The sequence below is a fragment of the Prionailurus viverrinus genome, chromosome C1 (assembly GCF_022837055.1).
Source record: "Prionailurus viverrinus isolate Anna chromosome C1, UM_Priviv_1.0, whole genome shotgun sequence".
NCBI lineage: Eukaryota > Metazoa > Chordata > Mammalia > Carnivora > Felidae > Prionailurus > Prionailurus viverrinus.
In genome coordinates this window covers 98,888,487-98,911,965 of record NC_062568.1, presented here as the reverse complement: position 1 = coordinate 98,911,965, position 23,479 = coordinate 98,888,487, and the positions used below count along the sequence as shown (strand labels likewise).

The window sequence follows — 23,479 nt, the reverse complement described above, 5'->3', positions numbered from 1 at the left end:
CTCTCTCTGTGCACTAGCACTGTGATACTTTTGTGTACCAATATGGTCCCTAGTTTTTGTAAATGCCTCTGCGGTACCCGAAGAGTGGTGAACTGCTCCATATCAATGGTACTGGGAGAATGTAATGGGCTAGAGTAAAGGGTTACCCTCTTACCTTATTTGTGGACAGTACAGCTGGCAGGAAAGAGGCGGCAGTCCATGTGGTAGGAAGAGAATAGCTATGCATTTCTCTTACTGTACCTTGAACACATCCACTGATATTTCCAGTTCAGAGACTGAGGCTAATGGGGTAGTTAATCAATATGCTAGAACATGCAGAGATTAATTTTTTTGAACCCATTATCACTGACAGAAACTCTCTCATACTTAATCTGCCTTTCATTGGGTTTATTTATAAATTTCTATTTTCATTCTTTTTTTTTTGTGGAAGCTGAAGCTGCATTTTATTTATCTATTTGCATTCTGATCTGGAAAGTCTAGATAAACTACATACTTATTTATTCATTTTTAAACGTTTATTTGTTTTGAGTCAGGGGCGGGGCAGGGAGGAGCAGAGAGAGAGGGAGAGAGAATCCCAAGCAGGCTCTGCACTGTCAGAGCAGAGCCTGATGCAGGGCTTGATCTCACAAACTGTGAGATCATGACCTGAGCCACAGTCAAGAGTCAGTATGCTTAACCGACTGAGACACCCAGGCACCCCAATAAACTATATATTTAAACGAATTTTGTTGGAGCATCAATTGCTGGCTCAAAGATAATTAGAAAGAAAAACATGGTTTTAATTGGAAATTATTTTAACCATTTCAGAAGGTGTCCAATATAAAAAATAACATTAAAATATCTGAAGTCCTGTTCTTTTCCCCCAATCACCTAAAATGAGGTTTCCAACTGGAACACTGTGATGGTCTCTAAGAAGATAATATAAAAATGTTAAGTTTCTATTGTTCTAACTTCAGCCAATATATTTTTTAAGGCTTCCTTCTGGAAACCTCTTTCTTCCTCCCTTAACTGTTGTTATGCTTCGCTGGTTTTGTTTTTTCCATCCGCCTTTCTTGTCTCTCATTCTCTGCCTTTTGGGAACTTTTGTGTCTTCTCTTATCTTTTAAATGTGGTGTTTTCTAACTGCGACTTTTTTTAAATTTTAAAGGTAGGCTCTCCACGAGATGTGGGGCTTGAACTCATGACCTGAGATCAAGAGTCACACACCCTACTGACTGAGCTAGTGAGGTGTCCTTCAGCCAATATTTATGGGACATAGCTCTACACGGCAGATAGGGAAAATTATCATAATTTGTATAGCCTAAAAAGAAAATTTAGAGTCACAGAATTCTGTTCAGAAATAAACCTGTCTATATGATGTTCCCTGAACACCTATGACTTAATTGAAAATGATCCACATTCACTGCTCAGGAAAATTAGTATTTCTTTTATGTCATTCAGTTACTATTACAACTGGTGGATAAATAAAAAAAGAGATATTATCTTTTCTAATTACAAGAGCAACACATTCTCATTATCATGATTCAGACAACTAAAGAGAAGAATACAAAACAAAGTGATAAACACCAATAACTCCACTACCCAGATGAAAAGCTATTAGCATTTTGAGTATGTTTTCCAAACTTTTTAAATTTTTAAAAAATGTTTATTTATTTTTGAGAGACAGAGAGACAGAGTGTGAGCAGGGGAGGGGCAGAAAGAGAGGGAGACACAGAATCCGAAGCAGGCTCCAAGCTCTGAGCTGGCAGCACAGAGCCTGACATGGGGCTCGAACCCATGAACCACAAGATCATGACCTGAGCTGAGTCAGACACTCAACCAACTAAGCCACCCAGGCACCCCTATTTCCCAAAATTTTAAAGCACTAACTCACATTTAAAAAAACTGGATCAAACATACATGGGGAGCAATAATACACATTTTCCATGACACCATTTTATGAACCTATTTCCATACTTATATAGAACTACATCATCTATCATTTCAACAGCTATAAAGCAGCACACAATTTATTTCACCAACTTCAATGATGTACGTTTTACCACCACCCCAATATTTATTATAAACAATATTACAATGAACTTCCTTGCATATCCTTTGTTCCCTAGTCCAACTGCTTCATTACCGGCAACTGCTAGAAGTAGCATCATCACGTCAAAAGATATGTATTTGACTTAAAAAAAATTTTAGTTAAAATTTTTGTTTTTAGTAAAGTTCACATCACACAGCTTGAAGAAATGACTAAGTCTACAAGATTACTAAGGCAAGCAACCATTTCTTGTGTTCCTCTGTACATCCTGCTCCCCCACCCCAGGCAACTTCTTTCAACACTTTAGCTACATCTTTTGTATCTATTTCAGTATCTCCAAATAACATCCTGATTTTGTTTTTCTTTAGTTTTCTATTTTAGATGTTACCTACAGACGAGAATTTAACAATCTTTCTTCTCTGCATCTGCAGTCTGTCCTAAACATACATATTTCCCATTATATATATACTAATAAATAATTTTGGACTATTTCCCCCATCTTTGTCCCCAGCCTTCACATGAATAGGTTCAAGAGGCGTTTTATATATCATATCCCTGGCCTGTCCCCACTGATCCCAAGTGATGTGTTGAAAAGAGGACATTGGTCTTTATTCAGTACACGGTCTTTATTCAGCCTGTATTTTATTTAGAGGAATAGACAGATGAGGCTGATTCCCTACACAAACTGGTTTGCAGTGGGAGAGAAGAATGGAGCACAAAAAGAAACAGAGGTGAAAAATAGAGAGTCCTGATGTTTATTTTAAAGTTTTGGTTTTTTTCCCTCCAGGTCTGACCGCATTCCTACCTTTGGGTTTTGTGAGGTACTACTATAACTATAGGACACATTTTGTATTTATGCATAAGCCAGTGGTATTCCAGAGTATCCTGTTATTTGCAACCAACAAAGTCCTTAACAACCAGAACCAAAGGTATGTATTGTGATATCCTTGATCAATCTTGACTGTGATCATCAAATCAATTATAAGGTTGCTGCACAGCACCAAAAAAAAAGCCTAACTGGACTCTTTCAGGCTGCTGGTTTATATCTGTCTGTGGACACAGAGACAGGTAAATGATAAAAGATGCTGATGGAAAACTCCTTGAAGACCATTTAGGTCAAGTAGGCAACAACAGAAATGGGAAATTGAGGGCAATATTTGCTACATAAAAGAGCAATAAAGAGAACACACCCACAACTCATTAAGAATTGTCCTTGTGATGAGCAGAAAGTTCATGAATCCTGAAGGTGAATTAAGGGAACAGGAGGGTTCATCATAATGGGTACATACAGTGTTTTCTCAACTTCTGTTTACAATGTTTATAATACAAAGTTTAAAAACTGTCCCTATAGGGAAAAAAATCACTAGTTATCATACCTATTTAAAGTCAATTTTTAAAACACAAAGTAGGCAAACAGATTATAGGTAAACAATTCTATATGAAAATACCAAACAAAAAAGCAAAACAAATACTATACCTCTGTCTCCATTTTTCTGTTTAGAGCAGTTATTTTGATAGAATCTATTAGCACTTTAGAAACTGTAGTTTCTATAACTGAAAGTTATAAACAACTTCTTTCCAAAAACATGGATTAAAAAAAACTCTTATACACAGGAAGTTAGAAAACTTCCCAACAATTTAAGAGATTTAGCCAACATTTGATACTTGACAAATTTTCAGAAAAGATTAATTTTTTCCCACTTATTTAAACTAATAAAAATAAAATGAGTACATGTTCTTGAAAATAGGATTTACTTGCAAGATATAGATAACTCACAGGTGTTCCTGGTGCTACTCGGGACACGATCACAGGCATCTTCTGATCATACCCTCCCTTAACAACAGAGCAAATCAGATATCAGTCAAATATTACCAAAATAGACACACCTTAATTTAAAAACTGAGTACAATGTAAATTCTAGATTACCTTCACATTGAATCCAAACCTTCCATTTTCATCAGGTTTCATTCTGATTAGAACAAGATTATCTTGTGGGATACCACCATTAGGCTTAAAGAAAAATAAATAACTTGTAATCTTCCTCACTTATAATCTCTCCTTGAAATATATACATGAAGTATGCTTTGTGTACATTAATATTATCTACAACATATAAAAAGTCATAACTTAAATTCAAAATTTTAATTCAGGAAACTACATTGTTTTTAAAATTTTTAAAAATATTTATTTTTGAGAGAGAGAGACAGAGAGACAGAATACGAGCAGGGGAGGGGCAGAGAGAGAAGGAGACACAAAATCCAAAGCAGGCTCCAGGTTCTGAGCTGTCAGCACAGAGCCCGATGTGGGGCTCTAACTCATGAACCGTGAGTTCATGACCTGAGCTGAGGTTGGACACTTAACCGACTGAGCCACCCAGGAGCCCCAGGAAAGTAAATCCTGATTACCAACTTGCAGTTACACAACTAGATACAGCCTCCTTGTCACTGCATGCTAGACTAAGTGCAAGGAGGAACAGGGGCATTATGATTTAAGTTATTAATTGCAATACCCCTAGAACCTGGCTCAAAGCTCTTCACACAACAAGTGTTCATAAGTGTTACAGGAACTCACATTCCTCCCTCTGCTTTTTAAAAACAGCTTTATTGGGATATAACTCACACATTATATACACTTCACGCAGTGTTTAATTCAATCATTTTTACTATAGCTACAGCGTTGTAGAAACACCACTACCATTTAATTTTAAAATATTTTCAGCCCTGTCACAAAGAGATCCTGTACCTATTAGCAGTCAGTCATTTCCCATCCCTTCACCCCCCCATTCCTTAAGTCCTATTCAACCATTAATCTATTTTCTGTCTCTTTACATTTGACTATTCTGGACATTTTGTGTACATGGTCATTTGGAACTGGTTACTTTCACTGAATATGTTTTATGCGTGCTTTCAGGGGATGTATCTGGCTAATTCTTGCTTATCCTTCAAGACACGGGTCAGAGATGCTCACTTTGGGAAGTCTTCCCTTAACCCTACAGCTGCATTAGTTATTTGTATCTCATTCCTTATAATCACTTCTAATTATATTACCTTCAAACTGATTTCCCACTTGCTCTAGACCCAGGTCCTATTCCATACTCAAGGATACTGCTATAGCAATTAATTCTCTACTCTCCTACATTATCCATTTTCCCCACCCTTCCGAGAAATACTTTTATGTGTCCCCTTAAAAAAAATGAACTTTCTCTGGACTCCACTTCCCCATCTAGTTACGCCCCATTTGTCTCCTTCCTCCTGCTCTTAAACGTCTTTAAAGAGTTGGCCACATTTGCTGTCTCTATTCCCTCTGATCTCTCCTCTCAGAGTCATGATTTTATCTCCAATGCTCCATCAAAACTGTTCTAATTAAGTCACCAAAGAGTTTCACATTGCTAAATCCAGTGTTCAACTGTCAATCCTTGTCTTGACTTACCAGTAACATCTGACAAAGTTGGCTATTCTCTCTGTGACTTTCTTGCCATTAGTCAGTTAGCCGGTAGACTAGTTTTCTTCCTACCTTGCTGTCTGAATCTTCTCAGTGTCCTTTGCTGGTCTCTTCATCTCCCTAATGCTTACATTTTGGAGAGCCAAAGACCTCCTAGAACCTCCTATTTAGTTATCAGCACACACTACACTTCCTTGGTGTTTTTTTTCCTCTCTCGTGATTTTACATACTGTCTACATGCCATCAACCCTCAGTGTTATTATAACCCTAGCTTGGACCTTTCTCTTCAACTCCAGAATCATACCTGTAAATGGACTTCTAGTAGCCATCTCAAACTTATGTCCCAAACTGTACCCCTAATATATCACCCATACCTGCTCTACCTGCAGCCTTTTACTTCTCAGTAAACAGAAACTTCGTAAAACCTTGGTGTTCAGGCCCAAACCTTGCTGTTATCTTGGATTGCTCTTTCTCCAGCACTCCACATCCAATCCCTCAGCATATTATGTTAGCTCTGTTCTAAAACTATCCAGAATACAGCCATGTCTTCCTCCTTCCACTGCTACCATATGGATCCAAATCACCACCGCTTGCCTAGAATACTGCATGACCTCACAACCAGTATCTCTGCTTCTACCCTTTGTCTATTTTCAATACAACAGTCAGACTGACACTGCTTACAACTTAAGTGACATCATGCTGCTTTTCTCCTCACATATGACCTGTCCCTTTTGCTTCGTATCTCACTCAGGGTTAAAAAACACAATCTTTAAAGACTTTGGCTTTCTCCTGTACCCATCTCCTCTTCATTAGCTCATTTTGCTCGAGTCACACTGATTCCCTTGGTGTTCCTTGACCGTATCAGTCATACTCCTGGCTTTGTACCTTCTATTCCCTCAGCTCCCCTGATCTTCCACTAGCTAGCTATCTGACTCATCACTGAGTTCATCCCTGGCTTACACCATTTAAAACTGTGGTCCTCTAATCCTGAAATTCTCTAGCCCCTTCCTTCTTTACTATTCTCCCCAGAATGTATACTATCTAACATGCTATATATTTAGATTATTTACCTTGTTTACTGTTTGTCTCGCCCTTATCCCCAGAATGTAAGTTCCTTGAAGGTAGAATTTTTGGGTTTTTTTTTTCCTATTTTATTCCAATATATCCCCAAAGCCTGTAACAATGCACAATTCTTAATAATTAATGTTTGCATAAATGATTAAATAAATTAGGTTGTAGATTATTTAATAGCAGGGACCATGTCTTATTTGTCTTTATATTCCCACTACCCACCAAAGTACCGAGCTCATAGAAAGACCTCAGTGACTATGAATCGATGAATGAATGTATGAGTGAGTGATACAGGAGAATCACCACACAGGTATTACCAAATATGTCACTCATTTTTGGTAAGGATTCTGATTGTTTTTGGATGTGCTTGTGGTGGTGAAGCAGTAACTGTGGGAGAACAGAGTGGCTGCTTTGTGCTCTTCAAAGTTTAGACATAAGAGGGCTACCACAGAGGCGGCAACCAGGAACTTCTGGCCCTACCAATACCTGCTGCGGGTCCTCCTCTCCCTGTATCTTATTTTATTTCCTGATGTCTCCTTAAGTTTCCTGAAATATACCCATATTTGTCTGTCTTAAAACTTCTTCATGAACACAGTGTATCCCTAAAATTTACTGACAAATTTGGTTTATTTACATCTCCTTGAGAAAGCAATGAAAATTCATAAATCAGGAGATTCGAAAAATTTACCATTTTGTTGTGGTAAAAGCATGTCCTCTAAAGGAAAAGCACCAAATGATCCATAAATATATTTTATAGAGCAGAGAGTGATCATAAAATCCAGGGACCTGAACTCAATTTCAAAAGGTTAATGAAAATTAGATAAAGTCCGTGCACCTGGTGAATGATATAATAAAGTTAGTGATATTTAATGGATTATTAGCATTTCTTCTAAAAGCGAGTGTTTTGCAAGACTGAAATCAACATAAATTTGTCAGGAATTAACTTCTAGAGCAATGAACATTTTAAAAATGAAGATAAGTTGAAATTCCACAATTGGGTCAATCATGGCAAAATTCATGACCAACATATGATGAAAAAAAGAAAGTACAGTAATTTAATTTACAGATAAAACATACCACAGTCTAAAAGAAATTTCATTACAGATTAAAAAGTTCAAAGGAGGGTGCCTGGGTGGCTCAGTTGGTTGAGCATCCAACTCTTGATTTCAGCTTGCGTCATGACCCCAGGGTAGAGGGATCAAGCCCTGGGCTGGGCTCCCCACTGAGTGTGGAGTCTACTTAAGATTCTCTCTCTCTTCCTCTCTCCCATACTCTCTCTCTCTAAATGATAAAAGTAAAAATTCAAAGAGATGTGAGAATATCTGAAGTAGGTACTTACAGTAGATTTTTCAGGGGAAGATGGAACATCAAATGTTTCATTAATATGGTTTTCCAGATCTTGTTGAGAATGTGAATAATGAATTTGGTTCCAACTGTTTTTCTTTGATTGTTTGGGTGGTAAAGCTGGAGGCTGCCCATCTCCAGGGGTCTCCTGTGATCTAGATAGGAAAAAAAGAAAAACAAATGACTATTTTGGAAGTTGTCTTCTAGAACAGTTATTTTAAGTTTATTTATTTATTTGGAGAGAGAGAATGTGCATGTGCAGGGGAGGGACAGAGAAAATCCCAATCAGTCTCAACGGTGTCAGTGCAGAGCCTGCCACGGGGTTCGATCCCACAAACTGGGATATCGTGACCTGAGCCAAAATCAAGTTAGATGCTTAACCAACTGAGCCACCCAGGCACCCTAGAATTGCTATTTTAAAAGCTAAGGTAAAAAATAACATAACATAACGGTAACATAACATAACAACACAGCTAGAGTCAAGCAACTCAGATATTTACAACATCTAGTAGAAGATAAGCTTGAAATACTGTATTTATTGGGGCACTTGGGTGGCTCAGACAGTGCAGAGCCTGCCTGGGATTCTCTTTGTCTCTCTCTCTCTCTCTCTCTCTCTCTCTGTTCTTCCCCTGCTTGTGCTCTTTCTCTCTTTTTCAAAATAAATAAATAAACTTCAAAAAAAATTTATTTACAAGTGAAATCTTAACTTTGAAGTTTTAGTACATTGAATTTCCTACTTTATCAAATCTGTAAACAATTCCACATAATAATCAAATACACTTTTTAAGTGTATCATGATAAAGATATTTACTAATCCACTGTAGCAGTATATACACTTTCCAAAACACTTTTTTAAAATAAGGTTTTCAGTGGAGTCACAGGGGTAGTCAGGGAAAAAGGGAGGCAAAGAGAAGTCAGAATTGAGAGTTGAGCTGTTCCACAGATAAAACACCCAATACAACCTAGAGAACTTGTGATTGGCCCAATTTATTTAGATTTTTTTTTAATACTTATTTTTGAGAGACAGAGTGTGAGCAGGGGAGGAACAGAAAGAGAGGGAGACACAGCATCCGAAGCAGACTCCAGGCTCTGTCAGCACAGAGCCCGATGCGGGGCTCGAACTCACAAAGTGCGAAATCATGACCTGAGCCAAAGTCAGATGCTTAACCGACTGAGCCACTCAGGCACCCATGGCCCATTTCTTTAGAAATAAGACACAATTCATTAAAGTAATGAACTCAATACTACACCAAAGATTGGAATCTGAGTAAGAGTACTGAGCTCACTGAGGAGACAAAACTGGATAAAACATTGTTGGAATATACAATTAAAAAAAACCAAAAATTTGGGGCGCCTGGGTGGTGCAGTCGGTTAAGCGTCCGACTTCAGCCAGGTCACGATCTCGCGGTCCGTGAGTTCGAGCCCCGCGTCAGGCTCTGGGCTGATGGCTTGGAGCCTGGAGCCTGTTTCTGATGCTGTGTCTCCCTCTCTCTCTCTGCCCCTCCCCCGTTCATTCTCTGTTTCTCTCTGTCCCAAAAATAAAAATAAAAAACGTGGAAAAAAAAAAATTAAAAAAAAAACAACAACAACAAAAAAAAATTCGATTAACATTAGGGAGCATAAGCTTCAATTTGTGGCAGCAAGAACCGATAAAAAGAGCTAGGAAGGATAGAAGACGCTTCAAGGTAAAAACGGTAGTTTTTAATGTTTATTTTTGGCGGTGGGGGGGGGGGGGGCGCGTGTGTGCACAAGGGAGAGGCAGAGAGAAGGATACAGAGGATCTGAAGCCGGCTGTGCGCAGAGAGCCCAATGCGGGGCTCAAACTCACCAACCATGAGATCATGACCCGAACCAAAGTCGGACACTTAAATGACCAAGACACCCAGGCACCCCTAATGGGAGCTTTTATGAATGAGCATAGTATATGTAATAACATTACTTGTGAGTTTTCACAAAGGCCAGGAGGGGGAACCAGCGTTTCAACTTGCATCCTAGAAAGCATACATCATGGAAGTTGTGGAAGCTAGAACAGGTAAGGGGAAATGGTTCTTTTTAAGAGCGGTGACCATTCCTGAGGTTATTATTTATTTCTGCAATGCCAGGAGGTCTTTTGGAAAATAAAAAAATTACTGACTGTCCCATTGCCTAGGTCCAATGAGAGAGTTGATAGCTGCGGTGTCAATGGCCGCTGTTGTGCAATTCAGGCACAGATTTCACCCACTTCCTGCTTTTTGTGTTGAGTGGCAACAGATGCCCAAGATACCAGCTGTAAGAACTTAAGGAAGTGGAACTGCATTAGACTGTATTACTGTTCAAAAGTTATTCCCCACCCCTCTCTGAGTGACATCAGGCTTGGCTATCTGACTTGCTTTGGCCAATGAAACATGAGTAGAAGTGGTCACTTTGAAAGGATACTTTAAAAACAGCTCATGGGGGCGCCTGTGTGGCTTAGTCAATTTGTCTCTGACTTCGGCTCAGGTCATGATCTCACAATTCATAGGTCTGAGCCCTTCGTCGGGCTCTATGCTGATGCCTCAGAGCCTGGAGCCTGCTTGGGATTCTGTGTCTCCCTCTCCCTCTGCCCCTCCCCTGCTCACATTCTGTTTCTCTCTCTCAAAAATAAATAAGCATTAAAAGAACAAAAAACAAAAAAAACAAATCATGATTCATTATGCTTACTAGCCATGCCCCAAACAGCAGTCTGGGTCCTGGAATGAACATGACATGGAGTAGAACCACAGTTGACCCATGATATACGTATGATATAAGAAAAAGAGAACCTTTGTTGTTGTCACTATAAATTGGGATAATTTGATACCCACATGATTTAGCCCAAGATAACAGACACAGAGATTACTGTCAGAGTGGCTCTTTGACATATATGCCCTCCTTTGGTACAGAAGGTGTGAAGCTTACTTAGAGGCTCACTGCTAAATACCTGGTAGATACAGGTAATGAAGCTAAAAATTTGATTAGTACCAATGAAGTCAGCAATTATCAGGAATGAATGGTATAACTGTATGGTCCTCCAGGGAAGTTTCTCTAAAGAGAGAATATAGTCCTGGGGCGCCTAGGTGGCTCAGTCAGTTAAGCGCCCGACTTTAGCTCAGGTTGTGATCTCATAGTTTGTGGGTTCGAGCCCAGCATCAGGCTCTGTGCCGATAGCTCGGAGCCTGAAGCCTGCTTCAGATTCTGTGTCTCCCCCACTGGATTCTCTCTGCCCCTCCCTGGCTCGTGCTCTGTCTCCATCTCAAAAATAAATAAACATTAAAAAAAGTTTTAAAAAAGAGAGAATACAGTCCTTCCAAATTTACATAATGTAAAAGTTAATCACTAAATTAGTAGGTAAACCATAATGTCCACTCAGCCTAACTTTCTACACAGAAATCTTTAGGGAACAAAATACTCCAAATTCTAATAAATCTATAAGGACTGCATCAAAAAATACACCTCTCTTTTTCAGCAAAAACTTCTTTGAGGTCTACCTTGATGGTCAGGGATTATAGGTACCAAGCATATTCGTTTTTATCCTACTAGTTTTCTGCCAAGAACCCAAGCCTTTAAGATCTAATATATTCAACTGTTGCTAGTCTAGGAAATTGTTCCCACAGATTAGAACAGAGTCATGTACCTCAACCACGGCCTGCTGCAAGGGGTTAGCACACATAAAGATGGACATCCATGGCACAGCCTCACAGATGTGATATTTCTAAAAGTCAGTTGACCAAAAGCTTTCAAGACTTTTCAAATACCAGAAGTCATTGGACTCCACATCAATCAATCAGTAGGTCTTATCCCTTACTTAGGGTTAAGTATAAGCAACTTAGGCAAGGTGAAGAGAAAGGTTTTTTTTCCTAGTTTTGCATATAGTTGTCATACACGGGAAACAGCCTCAAAACCAAAGATCTATAGGGCAGAGTGTAAGGTTGAGATCAGCTGGGAATGGAGTCAGATCAGCTTTTCTTTATTCGTGGTCCAGCCAACAGCCTAATACATACCAATCCTAAAATATACAACTGAGACAAACTCACGTCTGATCTGTAGTGCAATATTTAAGTGAGCCAAATCTGGTAGGTATGGGCCTAACAATGACAATACTCAGTTCAAGAGAGGGACAGTACTGACATATGGGATATTCTGCTTAAACTGTTCAATTTACATTTCTGAGGTTAGAGATTAGGCATATATGGTCAAAAAAACTCCAGAAGTTATTTTTATTATGCATTTCTAATTAGAACCCATTGCCCTAAAGCAGTGGCTACAAATTCATGGCTTATGGGCCAATTTTGGCCAACATACATTTGGCCCATTAATTTTTCTTTATAAAATATGAGTCAATTGACTCATTTTAAAAATTACACATGTATCCAGATTTCCAGAATGGAATACCTAGAAACTCTGGAAAGAATGGATCTGCATTACCACTGGTCAAAGCCAAGAACTAGCTGCTGCCTTTAGATGGGCCATGGGCATCCCAGGCACATAAATTCCTCCCACAGTTACCTGACAGATTCCAGCAGGTATACGAGTATAATCTCTCCTTTAAGCAAAGTCCAGGGGAAGCCACAGATAGGAAGAGAGCCTAAGCATACAGGCTTGGATTCGATTTAAGCTAAGTTCTAAAGAAGAGGAGGAGAATGCAGCACACACGGAGAGGCTTACTCAAGATATAACACAAGAAAAAACACTAATTTTGGATTTCAGGAAAAGGGTACCTGCCTTCTCTCACTGTTTTATGTAACTTTCTTGCTAAAATAACTTCTCAAATAGTGATGGTCAGGCTCTCCGGATGCTTGATGGTTGAAGACACACAGGTTGGTCTGGGAGCTTTTACAGACTAATTATGTATTCTCCTAGGACAATCCCGGTAACTGCCCTTTCTATGTTCAAGAACCAAACTTCATCTATATCTATTTGTGTCTCTACTAATACAGTCTATCAAAGTAATCAAGGATGTCAACACAGACTCCTGAAATTCTTATTTTGGACAAAGGTTCTCAGTTACATTTTAAGACTTATTCTGGGGCGCCTAAGTGGCTCAGTTAAGCATCCAACTTCAGCTCAGGTCATGATCTCATGGTTTGTGAGTTGGAGCCCTGCATTGGGATCCATGCTGACAGCATGGAGCCTGTCTCCTTTTCTCTCTATCCCCCCACCTTAGACATAGATAAACATTAAAAAAAAAAAAAAAAAGACCTATTCCAAATGTATTTAACTCAATTTTATTATAACAAATGATAACTTCCTCCTTCATATCTAATGTAGAGATCATGAGTGCAGTCAATTTATTACTTATTCAATTATCTAGGAAAAGGACTTTCATAGGTAAACCATGCTTTATAATTAGAAATTGTAACACATTTAAAATAACGTCATTAAATATGCCAGTTCTAAGAAAAGGTAACTTTTCTAGGCAAAACTAAACAAACAAAACAAAAAACCTACAATTGCTAATTATAACAAAATGAAGAGACATTCTTCTTTGGAAGAACAACCAGACAGCATAATGGAACACAGCCCCATTAGAAATAATTTCCCTGAGGGGCACCTGGGTGGCTCAGTCAGTTAAGCATCCAATTCTGATTTTAGCTCAGGTCATGATATCATGGTTAGTAGGTTCGGGCCCGCATTGGGCTCTACACTGACAGTGCGGAGCCTGCTTTGGAATTCTCTCTCTCCCTCTCTCTCTCTCTGCCCCTACCCTGCTCACATTCTCTCTCAAAATAAATAAACATTTAAAGGAGAGGAGAGGAGAGGAGAGGAGAGGAGAGGAGAGGAGAGGAGAGGAGAGGAGAGGAGAGAGGAGAGAGATAAGATAAGATAAGATAAGATAAGAAAAGAAAAGAAAAGAAAAAAGAAAAGAAAAGAAAAGAATTCCTCTCAGAGAAGGGAACTGTGACTTAAAGAGAAAGCCAGCATCTACTATTAGGTAGTTCAGACAGGACTAGAGAAATAGGAACCAATGAAAAAAGTGGGCATCAGAGCTATGGCTGGTGTCTTACAAATATTGGTAATACTTTGGCTTAAAGATGGGAGGCAGAAAAAAATCTGTTACAAGGAGAGTACAGAAAGGAGTGTAATCCTAAAGGGATTATTTTAGTTACTTTTAAAAAAGAAAAGTGGGCAAGATAAACTGAAACTCTTTATGCTTTATAGAAGCATAAAGTTTATTCTAATTTAAGACTGGAAAATAAGCAAAAACCATATTCTTGGTAGACCCTAATACAAACTTGACAGGACTGATGGATTATTTTAAGATTAATCTTCTAAGATGCATACCAGGAGCACATGTCTCTTTCAACTACAGTCACTAGTCTATCCCAGCTCTTACTGCACAGTAACTCTACTATCCTATACTTATACTATGTTAAGATGCAGATAAAATTCTGATTCAAAATTCAAGATTCTTGACACATTGGCTAATCTATAGTAACATTCACAGCACTTCAAAGTAAACACCATTGCAGACTGATTACTAATAAATGCTCAATAAATTTAAAAAGTGCATATAAACTCTCAGGGATATGATATTAAGACTAGAATTGAAAATCTCATATTACTACATCAGTACGAATCCATTTCAGAATCAAGGTCCCAGACCTGAGATGCCTGGTTTCAACCAAACTTCAAGTCCCTGACCTTAGCTCCCAAAAGTAAGTAATACAGGTATCTGCCAGACATGGATGGCAGGTAAATATACTGCAGCTACAGCAGCCCAGGGACCTATGTGATTGGTCTTGCTGCCACAAGTACATCATCAAATACAGTGCATCCTCTGAGTCCCCGTAGCTTGATTATCTCCTCCCATCACAGCTCCTTTGGTTCTTTTATTTCCTCGTCCTAGAGTGGTCTGGTATTTGCAGGATCCATAACACAGATGACCCTTGAACAACACAGTTTGATCTGTGCCGATTCACATACACATGGATTTTTTTTATAGTACAGTACTGTAAATGTACTTTCTCTTCCTTACGATTTTCTAATTAACATTTTCTTTTCTCTAGCTTACTTCATTAGTTAAGAATGTAGTACATATTACATGTAACACACAAACTATGTGTGAATCAAGTGATTATGTTCTCAATAAGGCTTCTGGTCAACAATAGGCTATTAGCAGTTAAATGTGGGGGGAGTCAAAAGTTATATGTGACTTTTCAACTATGCAGGGGTTAGCACCCTTTACTCCCCACATTGTTAAAGGGTCAACTGTATGCTGCTAGACTTGATCAAGATTGGCATGGGAATTGGGTCAAGCTGAGCATGGAGATAAAATTTTCAGTGGCAGTAGCTCAGAAGGGCAAAATGAAGGCAAATCTTTAAGAAAGATTTAAGTGAAAGGAATTCATAAGGTGTGGACAAAGCTGAGGTGAGTCATTAGGTAAGACTAGAATGGGACAGTCCAGGCATGGGACTGTCCAAGGAAATGGGTTTGATACTTCAGGATTATGAAATCTGTAAAGAGTCTCTTGTGATTAGGGCCTAAGGATAAAGTTGAGAATTTGGAGAATTCTTCGTTGTATTCAACTAGCCATCCATACTTCAAACATGCAGACAGATATGTGGCTGATAATATTCTTAAAGCCTACCTACTAGTATATCCTCCCAAAGTAATTAAATTACACAATTATTATAGCTAACATCTACCAAACACTTTTTCTCTGCTTAACTGCTCATCTCATTAAATGTTCACAGCAACACTACGGGGAAGATATTATCATCCTATTTTTACAGGCAAGGAAATTGAGGCTTACAGAGATAAAATGACTCATCCAAGCTCACATAATTAGAAGTGGTGGAACCAAGTTTTAAACCCACTCTGAATCCAGAGCTTGTGCTCTTAACATTATGTTACAGTTGTACTTTAATCAAAACAACTGCAAAAAACAGGAACAAAGCTATTTTAAATCAGAGGTTTCAAACTATTTGTAGCAGTGGACTCTTCTCCAAATACAATGCTTCTCAGAAGTCAATTTATAAAACAGAAAAGCTAAGCAATCTACCTATCTGACAGTATCTGAGGCCTCAATAGAACTTAACAGAGAATGTCCCAAGACTATTTTCTATCATGTCATATAGAAAGTTATAAATGATAACATGACTATATGTGAAATTCTAATAACATACTTCTAACTCAATGGTTTTAATATATTTAAAACCAATAATTTGCCTAAATGATGGTGGGGGAGGGGGCTGAGTGGGAACAAAACTTGAAACGTAATGTTCAAAATCTACCCACATAAAAAATCTGGAGGAAAAATTACCACTTGTGTTAACTTCTGAACATTAAGAATGGAGAAAGGGTGATGGGAATGAATATAATTCCAAAAGTGTTCCAATGCCCAACTCTCATAGTGGGGTTTTTCAATACAAATATAGTAAAACCTTGGTTTGCGAGCATAATTAATTCCGGAAACATGCTTGTGATCCAAAGCACTTGTATATCAAAGCAAATTTCCCCATAAGAAATCATGGAAACTCAGATGATTCGTACCACAACCCAAAAATATTCACATAAAAAATGATTATACTACTGTAATACGAATAAAGAAAATACAAAATATAAAGAAAAGTAAACAAATTAACTTGCACTGACCTTTGAAAACCTTCGTGGCTGGTGTGAGGGAGATGAGAGAGGACGGTTATCCTGCAGGACAACTTTCACTATCACTAGGGGAATCACTGCTATCTATTGACTCAATGGAATTTTTTCTGCATGCTCACAGGGATGCTGACTAGAGTACAGTAATAATTTCTTGTCAGTATTAATACTACAGTATTTACTGTAACGACAATAAGGCAGCAGAGGAGAGGGTCCATTATCTGCAGGCAGCCTGATCTAGAATGAAGGAAAGTATTCCTAAATTTAACCTTGCATGGAAAAGCAAGGGACTGTCTGTAGGTGCTTTGAAGTGACAAAAAATACATTAGTGCTAGTTGTGGGCATCTTCCAATGTTCTGAAAAATCACGGATATCTGCTAAACACTGTGGCCTGAGACTGAGCATATGAGCAAAGGAGATGATCACCCACAATCCGTCACCGAGACAGAGAGAAGAACCATTGGCTCAGTTGTGATCATGTGACATTTGGCATCACATACTACTCGTATTGCAGGACATCGCTCGTTTATCAAGTTAAAATTTATTAGGAATGTTTGCTCATTGGGGCGCCTGGGTGGCTTAGTTGAGAGTCTGACTTCGGCTCAGGTCATGATCTCACAGTTCACAAGTTCAAGCCCCGCATCGGGCCCTGTGCTGACAGCTCAGAGCCTGGAACCTGCTTCGGATTCTGTGTCTCCCTCTCTCTCTGCCCCTCCCCCGCTGGTACTCTGTCTCTCTCTCTCTCTCTCTCTCAAAAATAAATAAAACATTAAAAAAATATTTTTTTTAAAGAAATGTTTGCTCATCTTGTGGAACACTCCCAGAACAAGCTACTCACAATCCAAGGTTTTACTGTAACTTGCTTATCTTCAACTTTGACATTTTAAAAAATAATGAAAATGTTACTTTTAAGTGCACTTTGCTGTCAACAAAGCAATATACTGTAAAATAGCATCAAAAGATTTGTTAAAACTGTCAATCAAGCCAGGTAAGCAAAAGCTTTGCTGATTTACTACAGTCCAGTCAGCTTTAAATTTCCTCATGAATACTTCAACAGCAGCATTGAAAGCAGTTTATTCTGCAGTCAAAGCAGCTCTCTGTTGCTGTCCTTAGCAATCTGTATCAAAATAAAAAAAATAAATCTTAGGGGCACCTGGGTGGCTCAGTCGGTTAAGCATCCGACCTCGGCTCAGGTCATGATCTCACGGTTCACAAGTTCAAGCCCCTCTTCGGGCTCTGTGCTGACAGCTTGGAGCCTGGAGCCTGCTTTGGATTCTTTGTCTCCCTTTCTCTCTGCCCCTCCCCCAGTGCACTCTGTCTCTGTCTCTCTCAAAAATGAATAAACATTAAAAAAATTTTTTTCAAATAAAATCTTAACCACCCAACTTACATGCTTTGTGATGGTTTTGTAGAAATGTCCAAACTTCCCTGTTACATACTGATGGGAGTATACTAACATTTGTGGTATGAATTTACTAAAATAAGCATCTGTTAAGTATTTTCAAGTTAATTTAGGATTATTGTTTTTCTCAGAAAATCACAAACTAAAACAGTCTAATCTTCTCTGAAACATTTAAAGAAAGGAAGGAAATGGTAGACTGTAGTTTCAATTGCCCCTGCCTATAAATGGTAACTTTATTCTAAGCAGTACAAACAACCTCCTATTTGTTTCCATAACAAACACACCTATGAGTTAGCAGTGTTTTCGTCTTGTGAAGAAGGCAACCTGACGCAGTAATTAAAGTCAGGACTCAGGTTTCACCTCAAAGGCCCTATACTCACTCAAAAAACAGGGAACTGGTGAGATGATCTCAAGATCTATTTCAATACATGTTGAAATGCTTTGTGCTTCATCTGACACATTGTCTGAATTCTTTTCACATTTGGCCAATATAAAACTAAATCCTATAGATTCCAAGTTGCAAAATATTTTCTCTGAATTGCAAAAATCAATCAACCAACCAAGTGATTACAACAAAGCCCTGTCTAGGATACAAAAATTCTGCTGGTTGGGTCAGATAGGGAAGACCTGAATGTTAGTTGTATAAAATGGGATAAATCCTGTTAAGTGGGCCTTCTCATCTATAAATGGGGAATAAAAGTCTTTTCTATTTCATTGAGTTCAACAGTGAGATAATTTATGAAAAAGCTGATTGTAAACAATTAATTTGTTTACCATTAAGCTTATTTTTTCAGAACTCTCTCATTATTCTTAAGGTTAAAACTGGCTGAATTTCAAATGCAGTGTTAGAGATTCAAACCTGAATACAAAACACACAAGTTTCATAAATAAAATACATGTCCAAGGAGAAATACAGGTCCAGGCATTTGAAATTCTTGTGGATCAGGATGGGGAAGAAAAACCGCACAGTTCCAAACTATCCTAAACTTGCATCTCCATTTAAATTCAGGAAACCAGAACGAAGGTTTTTTCGGATTGGTGAATCCATAAAATTTGCATGTGGAAACACTCAATTCTATGTGTATGTATACACATGTGTATGTGTGTGTATCTCTACAAAAAGGGCCCTTTAAAAAAATGGATGGAGATAATTTGATTAGGCCCTGGAATGGTATTACTGTTCTGTAACAAGACAGGCTTTTGAGATTCCTCTATATGGTTTATTTCTATGTGCTCAAAGTATGTCATTTTTAAATTTAATTACTTAACATTTCCATCATGTTCTTAATTATTGTACTTTTTAAAGTTTCAGAATTGGAAAATATATGCTTACTAAAAATCAAAGTTTATAATGCTAATTTTTAAAGCAATCAAAAACAAAATCTCCATCAATCGTGTCTCTTGTCAACTCATTTTCCACAGGTGTCACTGTGCAGTGTATATCTTTCCTACCCTTCCAACCTTTTTACTATACACGTACAATCAAAATGTTTGACTAAGACATGTTACCAAGACTGAATTCCACTTGTCTTAATGGCTCAGCCAGTCTTCCTTGGCTGCCCCGACAGTGAGGACAATCGCTTCCTCTGTGTCTTGTCACGTGTTCCAGCTCGTGCTTTGCTGACCTGTCCTTTTACTCTTCCACCCATCACTTTCAGACCTCTCCTTTCTTCAGCCCTGATCATAGTCACTCCATTCTAAATAAATGCATCTTTATACGAAGCCACATTTCTTGTAAAGAATTTTATTTTTCTTTCCTAATTCTTACTCTGAATTTTTACTTGCATATGGACTAATTTGCATTAATATAAACAATAAGTCAAGATATTGTATATTAATGTGAGGGTAAGCATATTGTACATTAAACCGATGGGGTATAAATACTGAATTATGAAGCTGAATTTATGTACCAGTATGTAATTCGAGAGAAAAATGAATTTTAAAAATGATGTGTGAATACTTTCTACAACTCATTTTCAGTATGATGGTCATCTTACTTGGTTCTCCTTTGCTAAGTAATTTTTCCATCATTTTCTATTGTCTATTCATTCTTACGGTTCCCTTCTTGAATAATACTAAGACCCTCTATCTTTTAGTACCTTACTACCTGACCACAGTGCTACATCTACATCTGCACAAATATTTAAGTGTATGCATCAAAGGTTAAAGAACATACTGAATCAATGAAAACAAAGTTTTTTGTTTGTTTGTTTTGGTTGGGAAGAGTACAAAGAACTCTCAGGGACAAATAAGCACATTTACAAATACATAAATGTTAATACATTGTGTAAACAAATACTTATATCAAACACCCTAATTTCCCAGGATTATTTCAAATAAAACAATTTGGGGCAGTATAATTTATAAGAAGGAAGCTAAATGAAAAAGGTCTTACGGTGATGATTCCAGAACAATGCTGTTAGCTTGTGTTGAAGATGGAGATCTGTGATTCACAAATACTTCGCTTGGGGAAGTGTGAACCACATGGTCTACCAAATGACCAACTGAAGACGGTCGTAACCGGGTTCCCTCTTGTGTGAATGCAGAATTTCGACTATATGAAGAGGAAAAAAGATTGAGTGAAAATGTGCTTTAATTCAATTTTTCCCATTTTTTATTTATATGATTACATTAGAAAGTGAGTGTGTATTTTTATGACTAACCATATTGACTAAGCAAAGACTCTGACGAAGACAGTGTGAAGTAAACAGAAAGAACACCAAATAGGAAGTCAAAAATCTGAACTACAGTCAGCGAACTGCCGCAAGGATTTTACCTGTTCAATCTGTTATCTCTACACCTAATGTCTCCATAGGCTATAGTCACTACAACTTTGTGTCTTAATCAGTATTTACACCTCATTTTATTGTGCTTTGCTTTATGCTTCTTCTTTAAAAAAAAAAATTGGGGCGCCTGGGTGGCTCAGTCGGTTAAACGTCCGACTTCGACTCAGGTCATTATCTCACGGTTCATGAGTCAGCCCCGCATCGTGCTTTGTGCTGACAGCTCAGAGCCTGGAGCATGCTTCGGATTCTCTCTCTCTCTCTCTGTCTCTCTCTGTTCCTCCCCTGCTCGCACTTTCTCTCTCAAAAATAAAGATTTAAAAAAAAAATTAAAAAAACAAAATAGAAGGTTTGCAGTAACTTTGCGACCAAGTCGGCTGGTGCCATTTCTCCAACAGCCTTTGCACAACTTCATGTCTACCACGTTTTGGAATTCTTGCATTATTTCAAACTTTATCATTATTATTATATTTGTTATAGTAAACTGTGAGCAGTGATAACGACTCACTGAAAACTTAGAATGTGGTTAGCACTTCTTAGTAATATTTTTTAAAGTATGTACACTAATTTTTTAGACATTGCTATTATTGCACATTTAGTGTAAACATTACATGCACTAAGAAACAAAAAAATCCATTTGACTTGCTTTATTGCAGTGGTCTGAAACCAAACCTGCAATATCTCCAAGGTCTGCCTGTATAAAATAAAGGGAAAGAATAAATAATTCAGAAATATCTTCTGGTCTGAGTTCTCTTTTAATCCTCATAAATGTTTCTGTTTATGGGACTTCCTTTACTTCCTAAAAATAGATAATGAATAACATAATTCCATCCTTGTAAGTGACATAGTGACATGAATTATTTTGATTACTGTTATTAATCATGATAACTAACATTTGAACACTTATTATATGCTAAGCATTGTTCTAAGCATTTTACATATATCCTCGGATTTAACCCTCATAAAAGACACTGCTATTATAATTTTATAGAAGATAAAAATGGGACAAAGAGATTAATATGTTCAAAGTTCAAACGTACAGTGACTCTAGGGCCTATGTTCTTAATTATCACACTGTACTGTCTCTTTAGAATTGAGAAAAAAGCTTTTGCAGATCATATCTAAAATTGTTTCATTAGGGTGCCTGGGTGGCTCAGTAGATTAAGCATCTGACTTCGGCTCACGTCATGATCTCACGGTCTGTGAGTTTGAGCCCCACATCGGGCTCTGTGCTGATAGCTAGGAGCCTGGAGCCTGTTTCAGGTTCTCTGTCTCCCTCTCTCTCTGCCCCTCCTCTGCTTGCACTCTGTCTCTTTCTCTCTCTCTCAAAAATATACATTAAAAAATAAAATTAAATTAAAATTGTTTCATTAACCAGGAAATTTAATCAGAACTACTCCTAATTAATTAACTCAATCATCTTTCCTGTGTCTTCTGTCACACAATTTCTTGTGTTTTCTGCAATTTTCTGTAATTATTTAGTGGTACTAGTAACAAATGGATGGGGTGCCTGAGTGGCTCAGTTAAGCATCTGACTTCAGCTCAGGTCATGATCTCACGGTTCGTAGTCTCGAGTCCGGCATCAGGCTCTGTGCTGACAGCTTGCAGCTCTGAGCCTGAAGCCTGATTCAGATTCTGTGTGTCTCTCTTTCTCTCTCTCTCTCTGCCCCTCCCCTGCTGGTGCTCTGTCTCTCTCTCTCTCTTCCAAAAACAAATATTAAAAAAAAAATTTTTTTTAATGGAAAAATGAGTGCCTGGAAAAGGGACCAAAAAAGATGATTCTGAATTTTCTTCAAACAGTTGATTAGCCTCTGAATATATACAGTATTTTATATATAAGAAAAAAGATAATTTAGCAATTTGCAACTAGAAACATAGAAACTTTTGAGTCTATCTTTTCTAGCAGTAAGGAAGACACTGAGCGGGGGTGCCTGGGGGTGCTCAGCTGGATGAGCGTCCGTCCGACTCCAGCTCAGGTCACGATCTCACAGTTAGGGAGTTTGAGCCCCAAACTGGGCTCTCTGCTGTCAGCATGGAGCCTGCTTCGGATCCTCTGTCTTCTTCTCTCTCTGCCCCTCCCCTGCTCATGCTCTCTCTCTCTCGGTCTCCCAAAAAGAAATAAACATTAAAAGAAAAAAAGGAAGACACTGAAGTATGAGATAATGTTCCCTGAACCAAACTATTTATGCACATACTTTACTTTCAATATGGTAGAAGTTTTTTCTTGGGCTGACAAACACCCATCGGTGACACAACTTCTAGAATTTACTACACACTTATTGGATATTAATGTGTATAAAATATTTCTAAAGTTAGACTTCTTCAAATATTATATTCCATACAAAAATTCAAGTATTTTGTATTAAACCTTTTGGTTGAACAAGGTCTGTGAACATACTGAGATGTGTTTATCATTATTTAGTTACATCCATATATTCAACACATTTGTTAACACATTATAAAACTAACAACTTTGGCCAGTACAAGCTGATTATCTTACTATTATCTATATCAAAGCATACAGTTTTGGTAGGAAATAATAGAAGTATATAAACAGTAAGTGCTGAGTAACACAGGCTTCTTAGCATAGATATAGCTAAGCTTGTGGGAGCTTATGTTGGAAACCCCTTTTTCTAGACCACAGAAAGTGGTGAAACAGTGGTTGGGGTAAGAGATAAAGTAAGATAATCACAATCATTTAGCATTTTCAAAGAATATATGCTCCCCTAGAAATTCTGCTTGAGAGCCAATAAAAAAGGATTATGCAAGTAATAACCATTATTTTCAGATTTTAAGTCTACTAATAGAT

The 23,479-nt window shown here is 37.9% G+C and overlaps 1 protein-coding gene across 4 annotated transcripts in view; it reads right to left on the bottom strand.

Moving 5' to 3' along the window:
• Positions 1-23,479, bottom strand: part of PTPN4 (protein tyrosine phosphatase non-receptor type 4) — a 227,378-nt gene that overhangs the window by 38,582 nt on the left and 165,317 nt on the right. For all 4 annotated transcript variants that reach the window (XM_047870281.1, XM_047870282.1, XM_047870283.1 and 1 more), the window contains exons 15-18: positions 20,283-20,441; positions 7,882-8,041; positions 3,957-4,040; positions 3,807-3,863 (exon numbers count right to left, since the gene is read on the bottom strand). In XM_047870281.1, coding sequence (XP_047726237.1) covers positions 3,807-3,863; positions 3,957-4,040; positions 7,882-8,041; positions 20,283-20,441 — 460 coding nt within the window. The remainder of the gene's footprint in view (positions 1-3,806; positions 3,864-3,956; positions 4,041-7,881; positions 8,042-20,282; positions 20,442-23,479) is intronic.